At 44.0% G+C, this 25,755-nt stretch overlaps 1 protein-coding gene across 1 annotated transcript; it reads right to left on the bottom strand.

Moving 5' to 3' along the window:
• Positions 1 to 1,998: 1,998 nt before the first annotated feature.
• Positions 1,999 to 13,419, bottom strand: DIPK1C (divergent protein kinase domain 1C). The gene is made up of 4 exons (XM_065669333.1): positions 13,040 to 13,419; positions 6,948 to 7,625; positions 3,128 to 3,292; positions 1,999 to 2,438 (listed from the first exon to the last, which is right to left on the bottom strand). Exons 1-4 carry the CDS (start codon positions 13,220 to 13,222, stop codon positions 2,223 to 2,225), a joined length of 1,242 nt encoding a protein of 413 aa, XP_065525405.1. The 5' UTR covers positions 13,223 to 13,419; the 3' UTR covers positions 1,999 to 2,222.
• Between the last annotated feature and the right edge of the window lie 12,336 nt (positions 13,420 to 25,755).

Here is a 25,755-nt window from a genome sequence, read left to right as displayed (position 1 = left end):
AAGGCTACCTCAAGGCAGGATCATAGATGAAACTGCATGTACATCATTCCTGAGAGGCACTCACTCTCGCCACTAGTTAAAAATCAGAGCTTATGAAGACTGAAGTTTTCCCAAATGATCTGTGACACATCTCCACTGTTACTGTTAAAAAGCCTGTAACAAATGTCTAGCCTGAATTTCTCCTTCTACAGTTTAAGCTCATTGTTCCTCATACCCACAAAGAATATGAATGGGGTAGTTTTTTCCTATTCTCTTTTTGTCAGCCTGTTTCTAAAGAGTGTTAATATGCTTCTTGTCAGTCTCTTCTTCCTCCCACTGAATGCCAGCTTATCCAATCTTACATCATAAATCATGTTTTCACAAAGCAGGCCATATTTTTTACCTATGTCTTCCTATTTCTCCTTCATCTCTGATTCCTCATCTTCTCTTTACCTGATACTTCATCTGTCACAGAGTCACAGAATAGTTTGGATTGGGAGGGACCTTAAAGATCATGTAGTTCCAACCCCCCTCCAATGGACAGGGACACCTTCCACTAGACCAGGTTGCTCGAAGCCCCAGAACTACCAGGGATGGAGCATCCACAACTTTTCTGGGCAACATGTGCCAGTGTGTCACCACCCTCACAATAAAGAACTTCCTTATATCTAATCCAAATCTAAATCTAAATCTGAATAATGTATTACTGAAGCAAGCAGCAGCTTATCTTCATCACAGCTCCAGGCAAGGCAGCTGCCTTTGCCCTTGCCATGAGTTTCCTGAAGGCTTGCATGATTTTTAAAATTATGGTAGTTTATTGCAAGAAATAGAAAAAACCCAAGCAGCTTCAGTGTGAACATTTGAGCTAGTTTGGGGTAAGTAAGTGTCAAGGTCTGCTAACCAGATCACGTTTTTCTGATCACAAGTTTGTGTGCAATTTGTACTCACAGGCTTCAACGCTGTCATAAGGCTGAGGGATACAAAGACAAAAAAGATCAGGTGTTGTTATGTGTCTCACATCCACAAACCAGTATTGTCAATGTTAACACTGGAAAGTCCTTCTGAGCTGAGGTCTGTCATAACCTGTTGGGTTTTCTTTCTGTGGGGTTTTTAACGTCTTCATGCTGTAACCAGCTCATGAATATATTGAACAGCACTGGTCCCAGCCACATGCAACATCTTCAGAATCTATGTGTTAAGATTCTCCAGCCACAGCTAATCACACTTGAAAGGCAGATTTGATATCTTTAAGTTCATCAAGGGATCTTTATTTATGTAACTTATTTCAAGATAATGAATTCTTGCATAATTTTCCCTTTAGAGTGTTAAAAAAATACTGTGTAAGAAAACTCCTGGTCTGGATATTGTTCTGTTCAGTGCGAAGGACAGATTGTTGGCATTCCTGGGTAATTCTGCTCTCTGCCAAAGGAGTGCTTCTTATCAAGCGCTCTGATGTACAAGTGCCTGAGGCCTTGTTCACATGGGAAAATTCAGTGGCATTATTCATACCTCTCCACTGCAGAATATGAGTACCCACATGGGAATTCAGCAAGGGTATTTTGCTCTTGAAAAGTCCTAGGTACCGTTATATAATTTCTCCCCAGCAAGGTAGCTACGGCACAGGTAATACAACACACCAGAAAAAATGCACCTGGGGGCATCAGAAAAGACTGCTTTGTACAAAAGCAACTCTTGACTTGTGTGACAATACATTTCTCTGTTTGAGAGAGTTTCTTACTCTGAGCACTCCGTCCCTACTTAAAAAACCCCACCCATTCTACTGAGAAATTAAAACCAACACAATGCATGTACTTATCCACACCCACCCACCTACTATTTTAATTACTGATATTAGTTTTACTGCACTTATACTTTTCTTCTGTAAAGCGTTCTTGCTCTGAGCACCACGCTCAGACAGATGTTATCTGAGCAGTGACTACAGCGTTTGGCAAGCAAGCAATGTGCTGAATGCTGATGGAGAAGGCTAAGGTTAGCTCAGGAAAATAAGCAAGAACAGAATCCAGGTAATATAAGACAATTTCACACTTGAAAAGATATTAACAAGAGGTGCTGCACCTGCAGCCATGATTTTCATTTGCATAGGAGAAAAACAATCTGTGCTGTAAATGTAATACAATGGGTAGGAGGGATGGAAGAAAGGAGGAGGAAAACACAGACTGCCTCATACGCAGTGTCCCTTAGCAGTGGCTGGGATGTGGGCTTTGCAGTTCTGCCTTCTGTGTCTACTCTGCTCTTTGTAGTTCTTGCTGAGAGACCCGAAGCAGGTGGTATAGCTCGGAGAGAGATTTCAGAGTCCTCTGGTGCCCAGCAGCATCCCCGTGCCCCGGCTCAGCACACTCCTGCACAGCTTTCTGCAGCTGCAGCTGCAGGGGGAGGGAAACCAGCGGCCCTCGGAGACTTGGGGAAAACCAGCGACGGAATATTTTGTCACAGATTACCTGAGGGAAGGAGAAACAGCAGATTGTTGTCTTTCAGGAGCTACAGCTAATGTACTGTAGAAAATGTCGGCTGGATCCAGAATGCCTCCAGCCATTCAGACAGAAAGGTATAGAAAAGGAGCATCCACAAAGGATGAGGAGTCGCTCTTCTTCTCAGACTGCTCTCGCATTTCTGCATGACCAGTGGTGAGGGTGTAGAAGAAGCAGGCAAAAGGCTGCCAAGCTATGGTCCCCCAGTCCCTCTGCTGTGCCATAGCCTTACACCAGCACAACCTGGGTGAGCTATTACACTCCTCACTCTGGACCAAGGACCCCATGGATTCCTCTTTCCACTACATCCACGTACTACATCTGTAATGTGGAGAAGTACAGTCACTGTTTACACCTGGGCAGCTCTGACTTCACCGTTAGTGTAGACAGTAATGCTAATCCCCTTCCCCTATTTCCTTCACTCTCCTATCTGAGGCATTGGGCTACCAGCTACACAAACCCACGGCAAATAAACACTAGTGAGTATAAAGACCTGTTTCGTGCCCCAAGATGGGATTTCTGAGCAGGACTGGTACTTAGGTGGCCACGTTTAAAAACATGACTATATTCGTCTCACAGTCTCCTAGTGTGTACCACACATTTTATAGTCAATGTGACTTTAAAAGAAATGGATTCATAAAGCAGCTGTGTCTACTCACTTGCAAGTTGTTATTGGCTCTCTGTGCTCCACATTTTCTGATTCTCAGATTGCACTTTGAAAAGCAATCAAAAAAATTACAGTCTTCATCTCCCGTGCAGTTCTGTTCGAGGATGTCCCTCATTTTGGGTTCAAAAAAGGCCATATCCACATCAATGGCCACCACCTGTGGATCAGAACAACCGATCAGATCCAGCACAGCAGAGCTTGTGGGACAAGGCTGAGCAAGCATTCCTTCCGGCTTGCTTTCGGAAATGCTGTGCTGAGAGCATGTGCCAGTGGGGAACTAGAATCACAGTGAATGGGCTTTATTTTGCTTAACTGGGCTGAGCTACTCTCATAAATACTACTTTTTAAGCAAAACCAGCCACTGCTCATGACACCAGGAAAGGGAAAATGATTTGTGGCCAATATGCATCCCTGAGGTCAACTGTGTTGGGACTTTCAACTTGAAGATTAATTTACTTCTTGTTGCAGCGTATGCAGATGGCACCTCAACATTTTAATTATATGATGGTGCAAAATTATCCACAGGCCAGATGGTATCATTTCATAATCCACCATTCTGACTAAACCCTTGACTTTACCACTGCGGAGAAGAGCAGTGGGATGCACAGAATTACCTGCATCTGGTACAGCTCCTGCAAACCTGCCACTGCCTTTAGTGGGTTTGAGCCTGTTCAGCTGTAGAAAGAGATCCCTGAGATTGAAAGTTGGGGCTGGCTTTGCCCTGTCCTGTTTCTATGGTTTGACTCATTTACTGCGCATGGTTCTTGTTCTGGTTGTCCAGAAATAGAGCCCAGCCAGCAGTTGGTCTCAGCAGAAAAAAACAAGGACTGAAGAGATCAACCACTTTTCTCACCCCACCACAAGGCTTGCTAAACAGTGAATACACAGCACAGAGAGGTCTGCAGGGCTGCTGCCCATGCTAGGTTCAAGACCACTCTGGGAGCAAAGGGCTGCAGCCCCAGTTTCTGCCAAGTGCCACGCCACTCGTGAATACCTCCCTTTAAAAAATCACAGCAATAAAGAGGGAAAGAAAGGAAGACAGTAATGGTATGGCAGCTGCTTAATGTGAGACAAGCTGTGGGTGACCACAGTGAACACAGCCTGCCTTCAGTGCGATGGATGGATGCAGCAACCGGTGTAGGTTCAGAGCTTCACTTAACACTTGACAGTCAGGGGCAGAGATGCTCCTTTGCAGCAGCGAGCACACATCTTCATGGGGCGAAATGTCTGAGACCTGGGCAATGCAGACTTACTTGGGCTAAAAGGGTAGCCGCATTTTTAGGATTCAACCTCCCATGTAACAGGGGAAGCTGAACTGTGTGGCTGAAGCATCTGGATCAACCACAGGAACAAAAAACGTCTGGACTGGTAGAAGGCCAAATAAACCTTCCACAGGCAAAAGAAAGAACACAGTTCAATCTTCATTTTATTCTACTCTTTTCTCCCTGTGGAAAAACAGATGAGGCATAGCTTTAAAAAGTATTTTTAAGCTTCTTGGAGAGCTTGATAATGACATAGCCTAAGGAATTTTAACATGTTTGGGCAGGCAATTTCTTCTTTTCTTTCCTTCTTTACTTCCTTAAGCTCTCTGCAGTTTTGCTGTTCACTTCTTTGGAAGGTTTCTCCAGTCCTAGGGTTGCTGCATCACCTCCAGGTGGGGTTTCTGCCAGCACCGAGCACTTTTGACAACCTGATTGATTGCTCCTCTAGGAAAACCAGCCCTGGTTCCCAAAAGTGCTGCTGCCAAAGGGTTCAGCGTTTTCGCTGAAGTTCATCTGTTACAAAAATGTGTGGGCATGCAGCCAGACCCTGCAAAGATAGATTTGGATGACATTCTACCTATAAACAGCTACGTTTTGGTGGGGTTTGTTATGATTGTAATTGATGGTGAAGGTAGCTAAGGAAACTCAGGAAGGACCCAACTGATTTAAAGTCATGTTTAAGGCGCTGTAATCTTTCTAATAGAGCACTGTATTCACCCAGACCTCTTCCTAACTCTGTAGCTGCATAGCAGCTTAAAATTCTCCTGGATGATCTACCAGGCAGTGATCTCTCCCCTTTGTGCTACAATAACAGCATGTAAAGGCTGGAGTGAGGGCTGGACGCTTACCCCCTCCATTTGAGAATAATCCTCAAAGAAAAACTATTGCATTCCCCAGGCACATTTCTTTGAGCATCAGCAGTCTCATTACTAGGATGAGGAATAGTGATACTGTTATGGGTGTTTGTTATTATCCTGTATAAGGCACAAGAAATTGAAACAATTACTTGAAACAAATGTAAGTGACAAAAACCAGACTGCTTTGATGTGTCCCCATTCTGGAACTGGTTGGTAAAATCATCTAGAGCTTCTGCTTCTCACTCTCCTTCCTTCACCGATCAGAAGGTCTCTCTGTCCCATCCTGACTGTGTGTATCTCCTGTCTCCCAGTCCAGTGGGGTGGTAATGGGTGATACCAACAAGCTGTAAGTAATGTACAACTGGGAGAGCCATGTGTGAGCAGCAACTCACATTTTTCTTTAGTTAGTACTGAATTAGAACATTTTCCTATACTGGAAGGTGACTGCTGTCTCTTTGGACCCAGAACTCACAGGAAAATCCTGGAGAAGCAAGCCTTACAAAAAAAAAAAAGAGTCCGTAAGATACCATAAGAGTCCATAATATACTATAAGGAAAGAGTCTTCTAATATCTTTCTCTTTTCCTACATGAAGCCTCTTTTCCTGTAAGTAGGCTGTAAAACAGATGCTCTGGTGCATGGTCAGCCACAGGCAGTCACAGTCCTGATTAACTGAAAAAGATGGGCTGGGCCGAGCCTCCCTTAGGAAATCCCCGCTGTACCCCACTCTGCCTAAGTACTGGTACACTTGTAGTTTCTTGCTGTAGCTCCTCACATTCCCTGTTCAGCTGCTGTATTGCACCTGAATAAACAATGGGTGGGAAGAGAAAGGTGAAAGAAAAGCACTCAAATTGCTCTTAATGGCTGTAAGTTTAAGCAATGTTTGTCTAGTACTCTGAAGATGGTATATTAACACTCAGTGAGTACTGAAAATAGCATTCACACAGTGTGCAAACTCCACTGATGTCACTGCAAATTGTGAGGCTAAGTTCTAACACTTACTGCACAGTGCCCCCATCCCTACACACAATTTCCACCAAAACCAGTGGAATTTCTGTCTGCAGTGTGAATGCAAGATACCTGCAGCAATGTGGTGCCGAGGTACGTCACTACTTGGAAAACATGCATAGCTATTCAGGTCTGAGCTACAGCTGAGAAGTCAAAGAGTAACGGTGCCAGGGAGTTTCATGTCATTGTCCTTGGATCATTTCCATACCACGTAAGTTGAACACTAAGCGCAAATGAGTGGGTTTGGATGGGGGAGTTCCCCTTGTGTCAGGACAGAGAATTCAGCCTTAACTTTCAAATTCAGTTTCTCCTTTCAGCACCACTCACTACCAGAAATAGTTGCTATGATTCAAATTACGTCTTCATTTACAGCTTTTGAGATTTCCTTGCCTTCAGGAGGTATCTCTCACCACATCCAAGGGACCCTGTCAGTACCTTTGAGGAGGTGAAACAAACCAGAACTGAGCAGGCTGTTCTCCAAACAAGCAGCAGGATTTAGTGATCGGAAATGTGGCTGCACAAAGAGGAGAAGCAGCAGAGAATCTCCCTTGTCGCTTGTAAATGCATTGGCTTTGCAAAACCGTGGCCAAAAGCTGTATGAGGAGTGCCATTTTTACACATCTAGTGTCATTTACACTGGAATTTGACCTCACACTGCTGCAGCACCACCCCAGAGACCCAACTTACCGTGAGATCATGCCTGATAGCGAAGTTTTCTGGTTTGATGTCACACAGGTGAAGTGGGTGGGAGAAATCATTATCAAAATGCTGCACCATGTCCAGAAAGCTGAGTGCAATGTCAATGATGGCTCTCACCCTTCTTCTGCGGCCAGCAAAGGTGGGACTGACCACATTTTCCAAGGGAAAAAGAGTTTTGTGCCAGGCATGACCAGCTGTGAGATATTCCACAGCATAGAAGTGTCCACAGGAGCCAATAATTCGTAGCACGTGTTTGCTGAAGTCCTGCAGCAAACTGAAGTAGATATATTCTTCCTGCTGGAGCAAGGACCACATGCTGGCCACCTGCGCTTTCCAGTGTGGTCCCTTCTTCCTTGTCCACAGGGGCCCCATGGAATTGTTAGACAGTTCTAGCCCCAGGACGTTTTTGACCTCCAAGGCTACCATCAGCAAAAGCTCTGTTTCAGGAATATCTTCTGTTTCCACTTCTTCTAGCATGCTGAGATGCTGGTAGCTGGAGAAGATTTCCTTCTTGGATTTCAGGATGATGGGCTGGCCCCTCCAGTCAGCTTGGATGACCTTCTTACCTCTGTCATAGTAAAGGCAGTGTTTATACACCAGATTCTGTGCCACACACAGGTCCTCACAGAGGTCACCAGTCAGAGCTCCACTACTGTAGTCAAGACACTGGAGAGAAAGAGCAGAATATTCATAGAAGGACCACACAGAAGAAAGGCAAATAGTCAGAAACAGTTCTAAGCTTGGGAGGTTTGCAGCTGTACTGCAAGAACACACCTACAACCACTGGTGTGCTCACCAGTGATTCAATGTTTTTTTCAGAAGTCTATAGAGACCTTTTACTAGCAGGGGTTTTGCTTCAAAACAGGGATTCTTGGGATGGTAAAGGACAATTCTTGACACGTATGAATTCAGTGAGAGAACCTCTGAACACACTTGGCTGTGCTATGTGAGATTCTAGGCTGTAAAACTTTAAGGCACAGGAGATAATTTCTAGTGTAATTCAGGAATTTTCTGAGAGATTTGGGCAACAAAACTTTGACACCCCCTCTTAAACTACAGGAAAATCCATGGGTAACTGGATTGCTGGGATCTAGCGCAGCCCTGCATATTTTAGCCTTGCACTCAAGGTGCCCTGAATGGAGCTGTAAGAACCTTCCTCTGTACAGCCGTGAAGCACAGAGGTTGTGCTCAGTTCTCTTGAACCAAGAGCTTTCTGGATTTTTAAGTATGTAAATACTGTAGAAAAAAAAAAAAGTTACTTTCCAGCTCTTACACACAACTATCAAAAGTGACATTTTAATATTAATTGCTTAAATACTTATTTTTGTTTTAACTAGAAAAAGAAAATCAGCTGGTGGAAACATAGGAACTGCTGCTTGATAGTTAAATGGTCACTGCAAATTCACATAAGAACTGCGAGGAATCCCTCACCAGTCCTTCCCTTGACCCATAATTATTTCCATGTCATCACTTCCAAATGTGTTAGCAGTCAATATATTCCTATAGGCATTCAGATGTGCAGCTGCAGGTACTGCTTTGGGCGAACCAGTAGAGGGGATGAACAGAGGTCCCTGGTGGAAGGGGAATAGGCCGTGGTGGTGTAGAAAGCCAAACATCTGGGAGGCAGCTTGACAGTGTCAGCCTTCCTCACTGCTTTCTTGCATTTGAACCTTCATTTAAACCAGCTGCCATCTCTCTATGCACGTGGAGCACTTGCAATGGCTGCCTGAGGCCCACCCTCTTTGTGTGACTTGCTGTCACACAAAGAAACATGATGACAAAACACAAGTGATGCATTTACTGAGGGCAGTGTCTAAGATGTGCACCAGAGGAGTATGTACTGATGCCAGGCAGCATTCACAGTCAAATGTTGAACAGGACACTGGGGAATGGGTGGAGGATTAAGTCCAAAATCCAGGAATGGTGATAAATTGACTAAAACTGGTTATTGAGGGCAGTTCAGACAGACATAAAGTTTATTTATACTCTGATGATCTCATGGGCCAAATGAGAATGTTCAATTCCAGCAAGGAGAGCCAGGTAAGCAGTCTTTACCGTGAATGCCCTGATCCTGAGTCCAGGATGATATACATGTGTGAAACACATGCATCTGCATGCACATCCACATCAGGGTGGCCTAGCAGACTTACTAGGCTGTCCACAGACTTCAGAGTATGTGTATGAATCCTCTTGCTTTTGAAAATCTATTCTTATGAATGCAACACAAACTTATGCTCCCCTTTTAAGGAGGAAATGTAGTTTTCCTGATAGCAGTAATTACTATCTGGAACTCTAAGTGCTTTTAGAAGAATTACAAACTGAAGAAATTTTGGGGGTTTTCTTTGGAGCGTAAGTACAACCACATTTAAAACCAGTGCCCACCTACAGAGATCACAACCTGACTCTTCTTCTGCTATAGTAACAGAATATAGGACTTAGTCCTGTAATTGAATCCACATGGGTGAACACTTGCCCCTGTGCACAATTATACTGTGGTCCATCGAGTTCACTCTTAGGTGGCCCACACGCATGGACCCTTGGCATCTACAAGAACGCATGCCCAGAAGACCTGTAGTCAAACATGTGAACACACAGCTTATTTTCTCATGTTGCCATCACATCAATCTGAATGACATTAAAAAAGCAAATAGTTGTGGAAAACAGTCTCACATTTCCCAGACATAGGGGATGAGTCATTTTTGAACCTGGCTGCAGTTTAGGACTTGTCTGCCGTTCCACTTGAGCCCATAAGTCTTTGATTATTAACCTAGTACCTAACAAACAAGTCTCTGAATTGGATTGTTCTTACACTGAATGTGTGTGGTGATTTGCAAACTGGGATCTGTGAAAGGAGACTTGATCAAAGATTTCCTGGTCCCATAGTGGCAAAACACAGATCAGCCTTCCAGAAGTAACGCTCTCTCCTGGTCACCAATACAAGAAAGAACTTCAAAAAGGCTCCTCAAATAAGCAGGCAAGAGGTTTGAACAATTTTCAAGGTGTCTCTCTGCACTCACAAAATGTAGTGAGTTGTGAGTCACTCAGCGGCTTTAAAAATCTCACCCTTCTGTTCATTGTAACCTAGAAAAGACTGACTGCACCTTCACGTCCTCACTTTCCCCCTCATTGTTCCAACTTCAAGTGTTTTATGTTTGCCATAAGCATAATATACCAAATAAGCTTAGCTCCCTCCCACGATAATCCTTATTCCTGCAGCCCCTGGATGATTTCTGTGGTTTTATTCCCTCCCTGCTTCTTCTCTTCATTTTCCCATCCTCTAGCCTTGGAAGGACAGACATCAAAACTGAATGCCGTTGTCCAGTGCTGCAAAGACAGCCAACAGCTCTTTCCTACTTCTTCTTTTTGGAGGCATTCTGAGATTATATCAGCCTTTTAGGCACAGCCTGCACTGGTAGTTCATGTTGAAGCAATTATTTGACCTCTGTTTTCTTTCTAAAGTCATAGAATTTTACAAGAGAGTCTTCCATCCTATTGGCATAGCCTGTACTCCTGTACTCCCCAGTGTACTAGCTTGCATTTTACTGTATTAAAACACGTTTTGGTGGACTGACAAAGTTTAGCCAGGTGACTCAGATCACCCTGTTGTGAAAAGATGGTCTGTTTGTTATTTACCAACCTTTGCACTAACTGCAAGCTTCACCATACAAGATTTCATATCATCACGATCACTGCTGATAAAAAGAATCAATTCCCCAAAGAACTCTTTCAGAAATGGCCCTCTACACTGTTATCCCTGTCTTAATGACTGCATTCTGAGTTCTGTCGATGAGGCAGTTTTAAATCTACCTAATGAGCACCCTTTGAATGTCTCTAAGTGCCAGACTTTTAAAACTAAAATATGAAAGTGATACAAAGCCAAAAGCTTTATGGGAAAGCAGCTATACTGCACAGAAATGCAAACACAAGCACGCTTTAGACTTAATAATCTCTTTCGGTTTAATTTGGCTAGATAATTTTAAATATCCTTAGTGCACTTACCAAGATAAGTTAAAAAAAAAAAAAAGGCTTAAATTAGCATAAAAGTTTAAGTTAATGTAAACCCAGCTAAGGATTCATATAAATTAAAATAACTTACTGTACCCCCATCAGGCAGGCCTGAGGCTGAGTCCTGCCTTGTCATCAAGTACTTCTCTTACGTAAATGCAATACTGAGCAAGGCTTTGGAAGGCATCGGAATTAATTTATTTCTCTGGAGAAAACAGGAATTGATTGCTGTGATTTAGTGTGCTCAGTGTGAATGAAGATGAGACAGGTGTTAAGAAAGGGTAAGTCATTTTTTGGAGAGTTAAAGTTCGTCTCTGCAAAATGCCCAGTGTTACTTTGGTCTTCCCAGTGTAACGCACAGCTGTACAGATGTACGTTTTGCTCAGAAGAAGGAAATAAACCTTCCAAAATACCACTTGCAGGTGTATGCAACCATGCAGTTTTCACCCACTTGCTTAAAGTAGGTCATCTTATCTCCTGCTGAAAATATTTCAGATGACAAGTAAAATAGTTTCTCTTGGAAGTCAAATTTTGCTTAATAAGAGGCACGGAACTCAAGCCATCAGATAATTTGTTTCACAGATCAGTTGCACTTTCTACAACTGCAAAAATCATGCTGTGCTCAGAAGATGTATAAATCCTTATTTTGGGGCTGTTGAAGATGAACTCATTTTCTGATCGTTCCACTAAGAGGACAATCCCTTTCAAACATCATATGGGAAAATTTGCTTGCAGACCTTCACCATCTTGTTGAAAACTCACCTATGTAAACAGATGAGCACGGCAATCTCTGCTACTCTTCCTCTGGAAGGAGAGCCTGAAACTGAGCTGTCACACAGTGACAGAGACAACTTTGTGAGCTTGTGCCTAAACCTGATCCCTGCCAGGGCTTTTGAAGTTCTGCCTAACTCTCTCCAAACTGAAAAACAGCAACAGTCTCTGTGCATCTGTTTGCTGGAGAGTGTGATGGCAAGGGCCTGAAGTGCCCTGAGCTTGGTGGCTCTGTGCACCTCCATACATTGCCCTTCCCAGCCATGAAACAAGCGGGCAAGATTCACTCCTTCTGCTGCAGTCCCAAACTCAGCTGTTCTTTGAGGTGGAGTAAAGAAACTGCATCTCACTGCCATTAAAAACACGCTGCCAGAACCACTGTCTATAGCTTCACTTCATTACACAGAATTTTAGGGAAGTGTACAATCAGTTTTTGCTTGTGGTAGTAATAGATTATATAGACTAGATTTAGATTTAAGGAAGGAATTCTTCAATGTGAGGGTGGTGAGGCACTGGCACAGGTTGCCCTGAGAAGCTGTGGATGCCCCATCACTGGCAGTGCCCCTGCTGATGGCACGTGAATTGGAACTGGATGGTCTTAAGGTCCTTTCCAACTCAAACCATTCTGTGACTATGATTTAACTTTCACCAGCATTCCTCTCTTCCCACCTAACCACTGGCACTACAAATATCTTAATTAAGAAACAAAATTAAACTCAGAAGTCAAACCCACGCTGCTCCTCTTTTCAAAGTGTTTCCTGCACAATTCTAAATCTGGCCTTTTTTCCTTTTTTTTTTTTTCCCTATTTTTTTCGATATTTTAATGAATACTTACAAACCCTTTCTTAAATTTTTAATGCCTACATCTTAAATGCCAGCCCCTGCCAGACGCACAGGAAGCGTCACATGCTGCGTGGCATTTCTGAGAGGTGACTTTTGTACGAGCACCTTCGCGGATAAATAAACACAAAAACCCAATAAAAAACAACCCGCAGGAAGCTTCCTCCCCGCTTAGGAGAGTGCGGGATGCCGAGCAGCCCTTTCCAAAGCGCTTGGGAAGCGCTCCCCCACCGCACGCCGGGACCGCTCGGCGGCCCGCACCTGCCCTGAGCCCGGAAAGGCTGGTGAGGAGGCAGCCGCACAGCCGCTCCTCCACCTCCTCCCGTCGGGTGCTGGGGTTCCCCCGGGCAGCCGGAGCCGGGCAGGAGCGCCCCGTTGACCGCAGCCACGACGGACTGCCCGTGCCTCAGCCTGTCGGGCCGGGCAGCCGCCGGCGATGCCCCGCGTCCCTCCGGGGCACGTACCAGCCTCGCCAGGATCCGGTGGCTCTTCTCGTCCGTGCAGCGCTCGGAGAAGACGCTCCTGTGGAGGAGGAAGAGCAGGGCGCTCACCACCACCCAGCAGGCAGCCCAGAAGAGGAGGAGCACCAGGGTGCACCGCCGCCAGATTTTGAGCCGCAGCCGCTTCAAGCCCGGGATGCCCCTCATCGTCGCGCCCGGGCTGGGCTTGCGCGGCCGCTTCAGCCGCTGCGGTCCCGGGAGGGCTGCACTCCCCTCCCCGCACGCGTGTCCCGCTCCTCGCCGGCGCCCATCTCTCGCCGCCCGCTCCGGCCCCGCTCCCGCGCAGCTCCCCGGGCCGGTGCTGCCCTGACGGAGCCCCGAGCGCCCCTTTTGAATTTAAGCCACGTAGTTCCGCCGGCTTTTGTCTGCTCTCCCCGTGCCAAGCGGCCCCTGCAGCCTCCCGCCGGCTCCTGCCCGCTTCCCCCTCCCTTCCCCTCCAAGTTTCTCACCCGAGAATAAAAGGGGGGTTGAAGGGTGACGGAGGCGGCTGTGGGAGCCCTGCCCGCCCCATCCAGGCGGCTGCCCGACCCTTGGAAACAGGCAGCCTGGAAACGGACGGCTCCTTCTGGTGAAAGCTTCGCCTCCCGTCAAATGGGGGGAGGGAGGAAAACAAGTTGTTTATTCTGGAGCAACTTCTCCAGTTTTATGCGCTCGCTGCCGAAAGAGGAAGGCAGAGGAGTGCTTCAGGTGTTCGTTCACTAACGTGCCCCCAAGGAGGGGCAACTCCTTGGTCCTCGAGCCTCCCCGGCCACCTTGGTCCCGGGGATGCAGGTTGGCCCCTGCCCGGCATTCCAAGACCTGGCTCCCTCGGCAGCCCGGGGTGGGGAAGCCAGCGGAGCACCCCCTTCCAACAGGTTCCCAAAGCAGGGCAGGGTATACAGGGTTCCAGGGTGCTGGGGGAGATAAATTGCCTCCTGGCTCTCCAGAAGAGAGAGTATCCATGGCTATGTATGTCCTTCTCAGAACAGGGGGTCAGGTCCACACGACAGTCTCTAATACATTCGACTTTGTTAATGTTTGTACAGTCAAAACCCAGATGTTTGTTCCTGTGTGGCAAATAGGATCCTGGCATCCTTTCCACAGTCCGTGTGTGGATGTTGACCACCTCTGTTTAGACCACCACACTCACTTTGTTTTCACTTGACTACCACTTGGCATCTCACCATCGCACTTTTTTTTCAATAGGAAAATTCATACTTTAAAGTACAGCCCCATGCAGTAAGGGTGTCTGATTCAGGTTTATGGTCAGCTACAATGAGAAAGGAACAGATTAATCTTCTTTCCTGTGTACTGATGGTTACCTGAAGCTACTTGCAACCTCATAGCAGGAAGATGAATTGCAGTTAATGAAAGCACTTGGAAGGTAAATTATTTACCCAGATGAGAAAGAATAGCAGAATCTAGTGCACAATTGGAGAACTGCAGAATAATTCAGTAGACTTCTTGCAGTGTGTAAGTTGTTCTGGTGCACATTATTGGAGTGAATTAATTTAGTATTCAAAAGGGAAAGCTCATTGTTGAAGAGCTGGGTTCAGGGATCTATGTTCTGTACCATCATGTCCAGATTAATGCAAAATACCTCCCTGTACATGCTGTTAAAAATAAAGATGTGTCTAGTGATGTGATCGACTTTGCCTCCCAAAACAGGGGGGGGAAAAGCATGGATGGGTGCAGCAAACTCGCTGCTGTGCACACCTTCCGTATGGTCTGTGCAGTCCCCCTCTACATGGCAGAGCAGGGCTTGAAATACAGCTTCCAACAGACTACGGCAGAAAAGAAAATGGGAAGATGAAAAGTACCGCTGAAAATCCTACAGCTTTCTAGATCCTGGCAGCAGGAAAGGGATGTGAGAAGAGCAAAACCACTTTCATCTCCCAAGAGTCTCAGAAGCAGAATTGTTATCACTAGCCACATCTTCTATCACTGGTGTGTTTTGCTCACTCTCTCTCTCTGCAGTCTCATTTCTTCATCTCCAGGGACTGTCTTTGGCCATTCTTTTAATATTTAATATTTATATTTTTAATATGTTCCCTGGTCCTTTTACTGAGCGGAAGCTTCCTCTGAGGCGCTGATGATACAGGCTGCGTTTTGGGAACGTAGCAAGCCAGAAAGACCGACTGGGCAACCAAGAGCTGAAAATTTTTAGTCCTGTTTCTCAGCCTGTTACAAAAGACTGTCAGAAACTGTCTCTGACCAGTTTTGGATGTTCATCTGGGAATTCCTAGGGCATGTAGTGGGGAAAGGCAAGAGGGACAGTTGCTTAGGTTTTCATCTGTAAGGAGTACTAGCTAGGTTTGAACACAGCCAACCATCGCTGACTGCTGCCTAGGATGCAGAACTGCAGATCTGCCATGCCTGTGTCAGGAACCATCCTGAGATGGATGCAGGTGTGTCCCTCATGGAAAAAGGACAAAGCTGGTGGGGGAAAATCAAGTGTCAGGATATTTTCCTACAGCTTGGTCCTAAGCTGTCTGGGCACTAGTTTAGACACTACCAAAACTGTATCATCTATTTTACCCTTTGTTTTTTTTTTCAGATGTGAATCTTGACTTCTCTGTATGTCAGCATTCCCCAAAGGATATTATGCATGAGTATTTCATGTCTGTGAAATCCTGTGTATGTATCATTTGTTTTAATGATGGTTCTGAAAACAAATATTAATTACCCCTTTCTTCAAGCTAGGAAAAAAAGATGGAGACTTCAGATCCGGCTAGGTGTCGTGGCTGAGCTGCTCTGATTGTTACTGAAAGGAACAAGCATGTTCCCTCCTCCTCCACCATCACTTCCCTGCTTTCCCCTTGGTGTTGCCTGCCTCGTCCAGTCCCTTCTCCCAGTGAAAGACATGTCTTGTTGTCAGTGAGTCCTCTCGACTCGCTGCCAGGCTAGAGACTTGTAAAGCTATTCTTTGCTGAGATTGTTTTCAGATGAGTTAGAAAGCCCCAAGGATGCCTCCAGGCACACGAGTAGGTCTGCTGCAGGGCCAGGAGCTTAGGGATGCTGGAGGCAGAGCTGTCCCGCTGGCTCAGCTGTGCTGGATGTCTGCACCTTAAGGATGCAATGGAGTCTCGCAGATAAGGTGGTCTAAAAGGAAACACTTGCTGAAAGGAACAGTCCTGTCACCCCAGCCGTATGCTTCTGCTGCTTCCCTGGGAGCTGTATCAGGGCAGTTAGCCCAGCAGGCAGAACCCATAGGTTTCTGAGCATGCTTTTAATTTCTTCTGAAGATACCAGCTAAAATTCACAGGATTTGGGGGTGTGTAAGGTTCCGACATCCTTCTCTTTGATTTGGGAACAGCTGCTGCACATAGCAAGTGCAATTCTACCCTTAACATACAGGTCTGCTGCTTTAAAATTATGGAATAAAAAGAAACAGACTAAAAATATCTAGTTTTAGTAAAGTTTTTAACAGCTTTAATTAATAAAAACCAAAAGTACATGAAGCAAATGCAAGTTGCATGACACCCACATTAGATTGCTTACTGGTTTCATTTTATGGTAAATACTACAGGAAGCATTTGCGTGGAATAGAGTGCTGTCTTCCCAAAAGACTTTGATACAGCGTTCAGCCAGCAGAGAGACTTTGTATCTAGTTGTTCATCTCTGACCTTTCAAATACCCCATTGACTTTAGTGGGAGTGAAGAGTTGGACAAGCCTGGTAAACGCACGTGTATGTACACCTACACTTATAGATGTACCTGTATATATACATATATATATATATGTATATATACATCTTCAGAATAGATCAAGAATTAACCCAGGAAGCTTGTGTTCAGGGAAAGATAAAAGCCTAGGTGCTTTAGGATCAGGGGGCTTAACCTTTAATAGCAATCTGTTGCTAGCTGAAAAATTCAAAGCTAGTTTTAGATTTCTCTAAACTCCAAGGTTCTTCAGACTAGCAGAGTTAGTTCTAGTCCATCCTCTGTGAAATACGTAACTAAGTGCCTCTCTGTCTCATCGCAATTTTCCTTTGAAAAAAACCCCTGCATCATAGAAACCTTGCTTCCTATGCATATTAAAATGTGAGTTGCACATCACATTCTTGTGTTCCTAAAGGAAGCTATGTTCTTGCCCTCATTTTAACTGAGAAATAAGCTTGATGAAAATTAATGAGTAGAAGTTGAATTAAAACAAGTGACATTAAGGGCAGTAAAAATAATCCTGCATTAGTTCCTACCCAATTAAATTGCTGAAGCATTTGAATTACTGCTTCGAGCACAATGACAGCATCAAGCTGGTCTCCTCTTCATGGCTGTGTTGGGCACATCACAAAATTGCTCATAGCCAGTGACAGTTCAGAGCTGGAATAACTACAAGCTTCTGCAGGCAGGAGTGTGATGCCTTGGCAAGGCCAGGCAGAGGAGCCTGGAATGGTGTCTGCCTGCACTGTCCACCTATGTGTGGGCTCAGCAGCTCCCCAAGCCAGGACCATGAGGAGTCCAGCCTGAGGAGCTGCTGGGCCTACATGTCTCGCTGCCTTCAGACACAGACTGTGTTGCAAAGACTCAAGTTGTGTCAGGCTGTTAGTCCTTATTTTCCTGATTACTTAATTCTTTATGAGAGTTTAAGAGAAAGAAAATAAATCTGTCATTAAGAGCCTTGGCACTCAAGTTAATGAAATATAAGTGGTTCCTTAGGAGTTATTGTTCCGTTTGATTGATTTCATCACCTTCTGTCAGCGCACGCTGTCTACAGAAACAGGGTATGTCTCTGTTCATCTTTCAGAGGGCACACACAACTCGCTTATTTTCCTGCTAGAAGCTCAGGAAACTTTCAAGTGCTGTTTAAATCTACCTTGAAAATATATTTTAACATAAATATTTATTTCTGATTTCGTGTTGCAAAGCTGAGTTACTGAAGAACATCACAAGGTTTGATGCAGGTTTGAGCACACTCTATAAGCAGTAAGATTCCCCTGCAGAGTACTGAGCCTACCAGAGGATTCCAAATGTATTTTCCCATTTATGCCATTAATCAAAAAGAATATGTTGCAAACTACTCACAAAAATTTTATTGCATCATTGTGCAGCGAGTTTATTGGGCCACATTGCAAACCAGAAGCATAAAAATGGCACAATATAACGTACAGAGTATAGCTTTGTGGACAAGGGAAAAGCCTAGAGTAATTCACTGATTTAAACAAGGGAAAGCACTTAGACAGAAAAAGCTTTCCTACACATATATAGAATAAAAAATTTGTAATATATTTGTTCTGTTTGCTTTTTACTGTCACCACATATTTCTTAGGCATAACTGCCCATGAAAGCCAAAGATTTTTATTTTCTCCTTCCCTTTTACCACTTTCTGGATTCCACACCGTAAATTTAAATTGTCCTGTTCTTCTTATATATCCCCTTCCAATTAATCACTTTATCAACCTCATGCCGGCTTTTCCCTGTCCTTTGGAAACAGTATTGCCTGAAGAAGCCAGTGAGGTACCTTGGCAATGACTGTTGCAGACTGTGGCATGCTTATAATTCTTCAGGTTGAATGGAGCAATCAAGATGTAAAGACATCCTGGAGTTTCTGTCCACATATCATAAATGATGCCAAACACAGCATCACTTACTGTTTCTTTGTCTGCTCATGCTACCAGTCACCAACAAGAAAAAGTAGCTTTATTAGCTGTAAGATGAAACTTAATCAGTTTGCAAGTGGAATTATAAGTGGAATTGTCCTTGCTTGGGATTGGAGTTAGTGACTTGAGAACAAGTTTTCTAGACTAGAGGATGCTTTCCAACAGAACCTGCTGCTGTGTGGCACGTTGCGTGTCTGTCCCCAACGTGTGAAAGGGAGGAAAAAGAAGGGAAAATGCTGAGATTCTTTTCCAGTCTTTCTAGATGCAGTTTCTATTTTCTGCACCGAGTTCAGGCCAAGTGATCTCATTATGCCAGTACTGACTCTGGCTCTTTGTAGCCTCCCTTTATGAGTGTCTGAAGCAATTCCAGAATATTTTGAAGTTGCACTAAGGTTATGTAAAAGGAAAAAAACCACAACATCTAATAAGATAATTCTCTCTGGCCTCTTGCATTGTGCTGTTATTTGAGTGATCTAAGGTCATTCAAGTGGGCAGATTATTTTACAATATACATATGGAATTCACAGGGCTGTGATCATTGGGATACGTGGTAACTCAGAAAGAAATTAAGTGTCTCTTTTTCTAGTCCAATGGCTAGGTTCTATATTTCAGTGTATTAAGAGGATGTTTTTATGGCTCATACTGTCTGAAAAGTTATCATGTTGTCATAGAGATTAGAATCATCCCAGCTTCATGGCTGCAGACTCTGTAAAGTGAGTTTATGTTAGGAATTTGCACCAGGTTGGTTTTAAGTTTGTTTCATGGGCACGAGTGATTGAAGATAGCCATGGCCCACACCCTGCATCTTGTTATGCCATACATTTTAAAATGCAGCTCAGCTGTTCCCTGAGGTCTACGTGCTCTCTTTTACTAAAAGAGGAATGGAAAGCAAATAACTGGTTCTTGGAGATGGAAAAAAGCATGCCCATTGTAGGCACAAGTGACCACCAAGTGGATACTTTCGATATTGCACATGTAAGGTTTTGTAAGCTGTGAGTAGACCTTCTAGAGAGAATCTGCGCTGATTTTCTCCATTCACATAAGCAAATCTGAATTTTCTTTATTGCTTTGCTCTGTTCGTTTGGCTCAAGGGCTGTGTACGATAGCACTCCGTGTTTAAAAATCCAGTGAAATGCAGCTATCACATGTGATAGCTCACAGCTCAGTTACAAGTGGGTATGTCCATTTCCTGAGCTCTCTTCTAAAAATACAAATCTGAAATAGAAGAAAAAAAAAAAAAGAAGAAAGAAGATTTAGCAAGATCATGGATGACTTTCAGGATCAGTTCTGTAAAACCTAATTACTTTTAGTTATTGCCTTGAAGCTGTTCTTAGCAGTTTCTTTGCAAATGATGAATGGCTGGACATGGAACAAGCTGCAAAATGATCCATTAGTGTAATTCAATTTTCTATCAGTCTTTGCAAGTAATTAGCTTTTCTTTAGATAATGTATTGTTAGTTTGTACGCATCTGAGGTTGTATGGCATTTGTTTAGGGAAGAGTAGACAACTCAGGTGCTGCACTCTTTACAACAAATATCTCGTAGTTATACCATGGTTATTATCCATTAGGATGAGTGACTCCCCTATGTTACACCTGAGCAAGAAATCTGTGTGTGACATCCTGTCCAAATGCCTGAGCAGTGGCAGTGCCCCTGATATGTGATGCTCCTCCTGTTACATAGAATCATCCTCCAGGAATCTGAATGGTTCTTGTGGCCGGGCCTGTTTCTGAGGGATCACTGCTACACAGGCATCAATATCCAATATAACAAACAAGGAATGCCACGGCACTGCCTCCTGCTTCAAGCAGAGCTGTCTGTTTCTGAGAAGCCTCAGAAGTGGGTCTCCATAGCTTCTTCTGTAGACACCATCTTTGTAGCTGATGTAGCATTCCTCTCTATCTGTTCCTAAGCTATTTTAAAATCTGGCATTGAGTCAACTCTTCCTACCAGGCTACACTGGTTCTTGTGAGCTGTCTTTTGGTGAGCAACTAAATTGACTGAGAAATGCTTTATAGGGCAATAATGTATCTTTTGAACTAATTCATTACAGGCTGGTGCCAATGGTCACTGCAGTTAGTGGGAGTCATCCTATGGTTTTCAGTTGGCTTTAGCACTATAAGTATCTTTCAGCTTTAAGGGTGTGTGATTATATATTCCCCCCCCCCCCTTTTAGGTTAGCTGCCCTGTTGTTCCAATGTTGTTGCAATGGGTAATCAACATTTTGTCTTTTTTGTTAAAAGCAGAACTTCATATAAGCTTGAAAAACACCCTTGTGTAATGAAGGTTTGGCTCCAGAACTTCTTATAATTAAATTGGCACTATTTTCTTGATTTTTTCCCTGAAGTTATGTGTTGTCATCCTTCTCCTGTCTTCTTTTTTCTGTCATTTTTCTTCAGTAAAATCCCATTTTCTTCCCTACTTACGTTTTTTCATTTCTCCTTATTCTCCAATGATTTACCCTTTCTATCCTTATTAGCCCTTAATTATCTACCTTCAACAGCATCTATCAGTTGTCTCTATCCTCAGAAGACTTTGTGTCTTGTAGAGTACCTATTCCACATCCTTAGCAAGAGGCTTCTGAAGACAAAACCTGACACCTTGATTTTGACCCTGTATCAGTGGAATTAATTTTTATTTACACTGAGGTACATAAAAGGAGGAATACACAAGATGACGGTATTAGACAGTATTTAATATTCCTTGTATTTGCAGCTCCCTGTTTCCTGCATATAACTAAGCTGTGCTTTCAGCCCATGCTGTACAGATGCACACACATCTGTTCTTACCCAAAGAACTCAAAGCAAGTCTCCCTTAATGAAAAACTGAGATTGAATTATTCTGGATGTGATCCTCACTTTAGGAAGAGGGGAGATTCACCAAAGGGTGGGGGAAAGGAAGCTTGGTGAAACCATGACAGACACTGAAGAGCAGTTCTGCAGAGTTGCAATCCTGGAGGAAAATTCCAGCTGGGGAAGCACTTAAGCTCAATTGCATTGAGGAGAACATGCAGGACTGGCCAAGTCTCTTCAATATTTCTCTTTCACTTTGGCAAATCAACAACTTATAAAAGACCGAAATAAAGTCCCCCAACACTCCAAAATATATTCAAGGGGAAATTGAAAATGATATCTGCTCATGTACATGGCATGTTCTATGCGCTTTCAGCGTGGATAAAGTGGGCATGGTGTTGGGACAAAACATTGGATGAGATACAGGGTAGTTGAGATTAAGTTGCAAAAGGGTAAGGGTTTTGGCATTTCGGCTCTGGTCATTCCAAAGAAAAGTGCTGGACTGAAGCAGTCTCCAAGGACTGTGGTTCTTATTTGCAGTCAGACTGCATCTAGCCAGGCTGTTGACCCTTTGCTTGCCTGTCTCATATACTTGCTCGTGACATGACACACATCCCACCGTTCCCATGTGAGCCACTTCCTCATTATATTAATGCAGAGTATCAGGACAAGCAGGCAGAAGCAGAGCACTCTGGGGACTCTTAGGCAAAGGAAGACATTGAACAAAGGGACACAAGTGCCTTTTTTAGTCCTTTTAGAGCCCTGGCACATTGAAATCATTTGGCATGCCCATTCAGCGGCTTTCCAAGATATTTTGGCTGTGCAGTTTGTGAGCCAGTCCTCCAAGGTGCTGGGGAAAAACAATTTACTAACCGCCTCTCTCACTGTTCTTTCCTCTATGTCTCAAAATCAGAAGAGGGAACAAGAACTGTTTCCTCTGAGCCTGAGATCTCTAAAACAGAAAGTCTTCCTGTTCCTGGGCAGCATTAAGGCAGTGCAATGGGGAATGTGCTGCCAAAGGCACATTGATATTTGAGCCATCTGTACATTAAATTTAGAAGAGGGTTATTTTGTGTGTGTGTGTCTACCTTTCTGCCACTCTCTAATTTGAGAGTCTCTCCAGCCTTCTAGACAGGTTATCCAGTCTTCAGGTTTATCTCCTGACAGAGACATTTCCAACATGTCACTGCTGCATCCTGACAAGAAGACGTGGAAAACAGAGATTGAAGTGAAGTGTACAGACTTGGCAAATAGCCGTTACAGGGAAAACTACCTTTTATGAAGCCAGGAAGAAAGGAGTGAAGAATTATCCAGCAGTGCACAGCAAAACCCTTATATTCTACTTTATGCTGTCATGGTTTGCAGATAAATCTAGTGCCTAAAGCAAGATCTATGGTGTCCTGGATTGGCTTAGTTAAACAACTAGTGACTACTAAAGGCTTAGAGTAATTAAGTTTTGGTACTTTTTGGAGACACTGGGGGATCTGAAATTGTAGCAAGCTTCTGAGTGTGCTTTTTTAACAGGAAAATTACAACCTTATTGATACAGGGGCTACCAGAGTTGCCGAGAGTTTGAGGCATCAATCACTGAGCCAGGAGGCAGGGGGCAGGAAGAAGTTTATAGGAATCAGTAAGGAAGGAGAAGAATCCAGAGCATCCTGGGCATCCTGAGCAGCCCACCACTGCTGGGCACAGTGAGGAGCTCCTCAAGCTTGTGCCAGCCAAGCCAGGAAGTCAAGATAGCACAGCAGCACAAGCCACCCTGTTGTAGTGCTGCTCTCAGGCAGGCTCCTCCGTCTCCTGCACAGTGGGCTGACCTTGTGGGGTCTCACGGGAGATCAATGCAGATGTCTCTGCTCTGAGATGGATTGGATGGATCCGCAGGGGATATGTACCATTAGAATGTAAATCCTCCACTTGTTAGGCTTAGTATAGTGAGAGGACACTGGAGGTGATAAAAGGTGCAGCTAATAAATGGTGGGGAAGAGGAAGGAAAGGAGCAAAGAGAGGGAGAAGTGTCCTTTAGTATTTATTATTACTTGTGAAGCTGAGCCATACAGGCCATGTTTTGTATGGGTGCCCTATTACGCAAGGATGAGAAGCAGGATCACAGGACCAGGACTCTAGACTTAGATTCAGTTCTTGTCTTAGTTGCAGCATTCCTCTGGGTCCACATCTTTGTCCACGACAGCAAAAGCTGGGTGCATAGTCCAATGCAGGACACAATTCATTCCGACAGTATTCTGACAAGGGACTTGGGCACATGGGCACCCCATGCTATGCTCTTTCACATAAACATCAGCGTTACCTGCATAGGTTAAGTGTAAGCTGACCCTTTATTTTGGATTAATTATCTATTAAGAAAAAAACCCAGTATTACTTTTGTTGAAAAAAGCTTGTGAGGATCAAACTCGTGAATGGTCATATGGCATACATGCACATACGTAGACGAGGATGGTCATGAACATACCTAAATATTCAGTACTCCACAATTATATAAGTCATGTAAGCAGCTCTGCTTTTTTGGAGGCCAGAGCAAGGTTACTTCTGGAGCCATAGTACTGAGGGGAAAAGAAGGAGAGTAAAGGATACTTTGATTTGGTTTGGTTTAGTTTAGGGCTATTCTTCTAAATCAGTTTGGGCTCTCAGGCCACATTCTTCCTAGCTCGTTATTTTGCATGGCTCTACCAAGGTAGGTCACAAGCCCAACTTTTGAAACATCAGGAGCTCACATTACATTGGGTGGATTGCTAGACTGAAAGATTATGTCTATGAATTTGCAGAACAATGCTCTTACAGCTTTTTATGTGGGTTTTTTATTTTTCCCTTCAGAAGTGCAGTAAAGTAGTTGTGTATTTATCGCTCTCAGGAGAAAGGACAAAGAAATTGAGCAGTGTGAGATTTTCAGATGCCATACGCCTGCATATAGGGACACAACTGCTGCATGAAATTCATTTCAAAAGAAATGAGGGTGAGATTTTGTACTGTAGCATCCGTAGGAGCTTTTCATCAGGTCCCATTTCATCGTTTCATGTGGAATTTTCCAGCAAGGATGGTCAGAGGTATTAAGACAATGGTACCCACAGCCTGCAGCTTTCCTGCAGAGATGGTTAACACAGTTGTCCTCTCCTCAGATCAGCGCTTACATTTCAGGCCTCTCGCCTACTCAGCTGTTATTGCTTCAGCTGCCTCATACCCTCATGATTCAAAAGCAATGGCACAAGTACCTACAAATGATTGCCTTTGAGCAAAATAAAAGGAGAGCAAAACAAAAGAAGAAATAGAGCAGTTTAGATGTTTAGATGGCTTCACCTGGACCAGAGAAGGCTGAGCATGCCTATATTTTCTTTATAAAGTATCTTGCTTTGTCACCATCTGTCCCTAAACCATTTCTGATAAATGTGTCTTTTCCTACCTTCCTTTGTTCCCCAAGGATTTTTATGTATGCATGAATTCTTTTCACCTCCAAATTACCAGCCTTGTAAAACAAAACTGCATTTCATTAAAGACAATTTACAAGGCCCTCAAAGCTGATAATTGGGCCTGTTATCTTTCAAAAAAGTTGTTGATGTTTTCGCTGGGGTAAGCTACTGTGTGGTTTCTGTGTTTGTTCTTCACAAATCCTTTGTGGATTTTAGATCAGGTTTGCAGAAAGCACTGATAAAGCAGTACACAATACTTTCCCTGTATGCTTCCCTAATGCTTTTTATTTTTCCCCTTTTCTGTTTTTTTGCAGCTTGTGTCCTTGATTCGTCTGTTTTGTTTGTGGGATTTGTTTTGTATATGAGAACAAGCTACCAAAATTGACTCCCGTGTAGGAACGTGGGAATGGAAATAGGTCACAAGGAATCCACAAGGAATCTACCTGTGTCATGTCACACACCTTACATAAATGCAGCAAGCTGCTTTTTAGAAGCAATTTCTTTTCTTTTTTAAAAATAATCTTCTTTCCTATTGCTCTCCCACCAACTACAAGTAGCAGTGCTGGATGTTGGTGACAGAGACTCCCCAGGGTCTGGGGTACCAGGAGCAATGGGGGTCCCCATGGGTGTCCATCAGAACAAGGCTTGGCAGCCAGGATAGGGGATGCCCTCAGACCCTTACAACCACTATTGATAACTACTTTCCTACCCCTTGTGCCTTAACCCCAGCATAAAGCATGCATGCAACCATGTCTTTTGTCAGTCTTTTCTGTAGGCTACTTAAGCCAAATTCCTATGCTTTGAGACAATTCGCTTCTTTGACCATCTAAGTGGCACTCCAGAGAACTACTGTAGTTTCAGCTCATCATCCATGGGTGACCAGAGCT

This window comes from Lathamus discolor, chromosome 2 (genome assembly GCF_037157495.1).
Source record: "Lathamus discolor isolate bLatDis1 chromosome 2, bLatDis1.hap1, whole genome shotgun sequence".
In the NCBI taxonomy this organism is placed as follows: Eukaryota; Metazoa; Chordata; class Aves; order Psittaciformes; family Psittacidae; genus Lathamus; species Lathamus discolor.
Note: the sequence above shows the minus strand (reverse complement) of the source record. Positions and strands in the feature narration are given on the sequence as shown.